Raw genomic sequence first — 4,872 nt, forward strand, 5'->3', positions numbered from 1 at the left:
TCTTCTTCCCACTCTCCCATCTTTTCTCTCTGCCCTCTCATGGGATTTCACTGACCTGAAGCCTTGTTACACTGTTTCTCTGTAAGAGGGTTTCAGGCAGCTCTCTGTCTGGTCTTGCTCCTCATAAATGGCATCATGGAAAACTCATACCGCCTGGTCTGCCTTCTGTGGAAAATATGATTTTACCCCATAAAACAGTAACCTTGTCAGGGTTTATAGTGTGTGTGGTGACAGAGCAGTGTTCATGTCAGATGGTTCCTGGTTCTATAATACAGAGAGAGAGGGAAGAGAGGAGGGGGAGTTACAGGTGAGATTAGTATGAGAACGAGATTCTTCCTGCAGAATGTTTTGTGTTCTCTCCCGGCTGTCTGATGATGTGAGCTGGTGCTGTAGAATCTGGTGGATCCTAATGTGAGAATTGCCCCTGCAACGGTGCGTGTGTGTGTATGTTAGTATGTGTTTGATTGGTACACTGTCAGCTGAATACCTGTGTGGCCTGTGAATGCCAGGCTGTGAGAGACAGACTGCCCCAAGTCCTCTACACGGTGTGTGTATGTTAGTATATGTTTGATTGGTACACTGTCAGCTGAATACCTGTGTGGCCTGTGAATGCCAGGCTGTGAGAGACAGACTGCCCCAAGTCCTCTACACGGTGTGTGTGTGTTAGGAGGGGGTAAGTTATTGGAAATGGATGACATTTTGGAAGAGCACATTACAGTATATTCCATTCTCGCTATCCTTCATCTCTCTCCATATTTGAACAGGTTGTGTAAGGCGGATTGATAACTGTATTTCATCCTAGTCTACAGAGTCTACAATACACTCATCACAGCTCCTTCTTTTCGTGCCAATAGATCCCATTGTGAAGCTTAAACTCTGTTCTCTGGGTGGCAGCAACATCAGGTTATTGTCCTCTTTATTTCCATTGACCCTCTTCATAGAAAATGAAGACTAGTGATTTATAGTTTCATACACCGACCGTTTTTCTTGAAAGAATACAGTAATTGAATCTGTAGTGACTTAATGGGTAACAATATTAAAACGATAGATATGAATGAATCAGATACAGACAACAGCCATGTAAAGGGTTAACTCTAATCCAGGAAGTGAAAAGCACACAGCAGTATCAGTTGGGGAGGAGCATTTCAACATGACTTTGCTGAAGCGAAACTGAAGTAGAGCGACATACAGACTATTTTATACAGGACAGGGAACAAACTTTAGAAATAGCTGAGTCTCCTATATCTGTGGCACCACAAACAGAAAGAACATTATCCACAAACGCATACAGGTGAATAGAAATCATTATGGACAGTTAATATATGCTTTACCATGTTTGTCTTCTATTTTACTTTTATCTACAGTATGTTAAATTTTTGAATTGATTAATGTTGTCCTAAACTGAATTCTAGAAAATGTTTTATGGTTTCACCTTTGGTGTCTGTCTAGATATGGCCACCTCCAGCAGTCTCCTTTCTGAAGAGCAGTTCCTGTGTTCTATCTGTCTGGATGTGTTCACTGAGCCAGTCTCTATTCCATGTGGACACAACTACTGCAAGGCCTGTATCACAAAGTACTGGGAAACCAGTGACCTGTGCCAGTGTCCAATGTGTAAGGAGAAATTCTACAGGAGGCCTGAGCTTCGCATCAATACTTTCATTTCTGAGATGGCTGCTCAGTTCAGGAAGTCCGTTCAGTGGAAAGTTACCAGCAGTCCAGGGCAACGCCCAGCCAAGCCTGGAGAAGTGTCCTGTGACTTCTGCACTGGGATGAAGCTCAAGGCCCTGAAGTCCTGTCTGGTGTGTCAGACCTCTTACTGTGAGACTCATCTGGAGCCTCATCAGAGAGTCCCAGCCTTAAAGAGACACAAGCTGATCAACCCTGTGGAGAACCTGGAAGACAGGATGTGTAAGAAGCACGACAGACCTCTAGAGCTGTTCTGTAGGACTGACCAGACTTGTGTGTGTCAGTTCTGCACTGAGACAGACCACAAGACTCATGACACTGTCCCTATAGAGGAAGAGTGTGGAGAGAGGAAGGCTCAACTGGGGAAAATGATGGCAGAGGTAGAACAGAAGATGCACACACATTTTAGGAAGGTTAAGGAGATCAAACACTCAGTAGATCTCAACAAGAGAGAAGCAGAGAGAGAGATATCAGACAGTGTGCAGGTCTTCACTGATCTGGTGCGCTCCATTGAGAGAAGCCAGGCTGAGCTCATTGAGGTGATTGAGGAGAAGCAGAAAGCAGTAGAGATGCAGGCTGAAGGGCTCATTAAAGAGCTGGAGCAGGAAATCACTGAGTTACAGAGGAGAAGCACTGAGCTGGAGCAGCTCTCACACACTGAGGACCACCTCCACCTCCTACAGAGCTTACAATCACTCTGCACCCCTCCACCCACCAAGGACTGGTCTGAGATCAGTGTTCACAGTGATCTGTGTGTGGGGACTGTTAGGAGAGCTGTGTCTCAGCTGGAGGAGACTCTTATAAGTATAATGAAAAGCCTGTGTGTTGATCTGTGTGTTGGTGCTGGATTTAAGAGGATTCAGCAGTATGCAGTGGATGTGACTCTGGACCCTGATACAGCACATCCCAATTTCATCCTGTCTGAAGATGGGAAACAAGTGAGACTTGGAAACACACAAACAAATCGTCCTAATACCCCAAAGAGGTTTGATGAAAGTGTAAATGTCTTAGGAAAGGAGGGTTTCTCTTCAGGTAGATTCTACTATGAGGTGACAGTTAAGGGGAAGACTGACTGGGATTTAGGAGTGGCCAGAGAATCCATTAACAGGAAGGGGAATATCACACTGAGCCCTAAGAATGGATACTGGACTGTCTGGCTGAGGAATGGAGAACAGTACACGGCTCTTTCTAGCCCCAGGGTCCTGCTCTCCCTGAGAGAGAAGCCCCAGAAGGTGGGGGTGTTTGTGGATTATGAGGAGGGTCAGGTCTCCTTTTATGATGTGGAGGCCAGGTCTCATATTTACTCTTTCACTGGCTGCACCTTCACTGAGACACTCTATCCATTCTTCTGTCCCTGTCTTAATGATGCTGGTAAAAACTCTGCCCCTCTGATCATCTCTACTGTCAATCACAAATAATTACTTTTAACCTGAAAATCTACAAAAATATGTACATTTAATGTGTTGTCCTACATCAGAGAACATTTCACTGTAATATTTATACTGACGTGGTTGTTGTTTATTATCATCAGCATCATGTCAGTCTGTTAGACATGGTGAGTAGCCTACAGTATGCAGCAGCATTGTAAGATCTAAAAAAATCTCTCCAGGCTCATAACAAGGTATGATTCATTCCTGGGAGTTACATTTCTGTGGAAGTTCTGATCGTGAGATAATATAAGCAATATGTTTGTTTTTTAGCTCATGTATTGTCTGCACTGTATATGTCTGATCCACCTATAATAAACTGGGATGTGCATGGAGTCACATTCAGGATTTTATGAAAATTAAATCCTGTTGAATATTGACAATTTGCTTTATTTCTAGTAGTCCTGCTGTCCCAGATGTTTACAATAGTGACGGCTATGACATCAGTTTGGAATAGTGGAGGTCAGCTGAGGTGTCTGATGTTGATATCATATGGAAATGGTCTGTCTACAGTGTTTTGCTGTCTCATCACTGCAATTATCAAAGATACATTTTCATGCTTTACAAATAGTCACCTGTTATGGCACCTTGTCTGTCTTTCTGTCTGCACATTCATTGTGAATAGAGTAAGATAATAAGTGAATGAAGAGGAATGAAAGAGAGACAGAGAAATATGACAGGACATGTGGTTGTTGACATTAAACCCATGCTATGCCATCAATTCAAACTCTAACAGATGTAAATAATCACCAGAGAGAGAAAGAGTTCAGCTATGTAAAGGGTTAAAGGCCAATTCCTCCACTTTTCAACATCCTATTCATCATATCCAGCACCAAACCAGTGTCTACATACTATTATGTGAAAACGGTACGTTTCTATGATCTGTGGTTAAAAATATGAGAAGAAATTTCCTAAAGAAATGCTCCTCTGTGACATCACAGGGTAGGATTAAACGTTTTTTTTAAACTGTGATTTTCAAAACCTGCAAAGAGTTTCTAGCCAGAGGGAGGGTATTGTCTTGCTTCCCACGTCACTGCGAATCTCATAGTGTTTGAAAATCACTTACATTTTTTTTTTTTTTTTACTTTGTCACCGTGTAGAACTTTTTAACCCAACATCAGTGTCCGACCTCACTAATGCTCTTGTGGCTGAATGGAAGCAAGTCCCAGCAGCATGTTCCAACATCTAGTGGAAAGCCTTCCCAGAAAAGTGGAGGCTTTTATAGCAGCAACGGGGGGACCAACTTCATATGAGCACGTGTCCACATTGTTGGTCATGTAGTCTACATTGACACTGGTATTGTGCTGGAGACAATGCAAATGAGGTTGAAAAGTGGTGGAGTTGTCCTTCAATTCTATTACAGGAAGATTAAAGCACATGGCAGTTTTTTTAACGCTGATGGAGCATCGAGTGATGAGAGTGAGAAGGAATGGATTACAGCGGTAAACAAAAAGGGAAACAAGAAGTAAACTGGTCGTGGAGTCTAGTAAGTCCAAGCCTAGTTCTGATTGTTCTTTAGTCAAATCAAATCAAATTTTATTTGTCACATACACATGGTTAGCAGATGTTAATGCGAGTGTAGCGAAATGCTTGTGCTTCTAGTTCCGACAATGCAGTAATAACCAACAAGTAATCTAACCTAACAATTCCACAACTACTACCTTATACACACACGTGTAAAGGGATAAAGAATATGTACATAAAGATATATGAATGAGTGATGGTACAGAACGGCATAGGCCGTTCTGTTTGATTGCCT

General features: G+C 42.6%; 1 protein-coding gene across 1 annotated transcript; it reads left to right on the forward strand.

Moving 5' to 3' along the window:
* Positions 1-1,160: 1,160 nt before the first annotated feature.
* LOC120032037 (E3 ubiquitin-protein ligase TRIM21-like) lies at positions 1,161-3,454 on the forward strand. The gene is made up of 2 exons (XM_038977955.1): positions 1,161-1,291; positions 1,450-3,454. Exon 2 carries the CDS (start codon positions 1,452-1,454, stop codon positions 3,102-3,104), a length of 1,653 nt encoding a protein of 550 aa, XP_038833883.1. The 5' UTR covers positions 1,161-1,291; positions 1,450-1,451; the 3' UTR covers positions 3,105-3,454.
* The last annotated feature ends 1,418 nt before the right edge of the window (positions 3,455-4,872 follow it).

Source organism: Salvelinus namaycush, chromosome 38 (genome assembly GCF_016432855.1).
Source record: "Salvelinus namaycush isolate Seneca chromosome 38, SaNama_1.0, whole genome shotgun sequence".
Lineage (NCBI taxonomy): Eukaryota > Metazoa > Chordata > Actinopteri > Salmoniformes > Salmonidae > Salvelinus > Salvelinus namaycush.

Excerpts from the sequence above, each read along its gene's own strand:
- LOC120032037 (XM_038977955.1), top strand. The coding sequence starts at position 1,452 with ATGGCCACCTCCAGCAGTCTCCTTTCTGAAGAGCAGTTCCTGTGTTCT.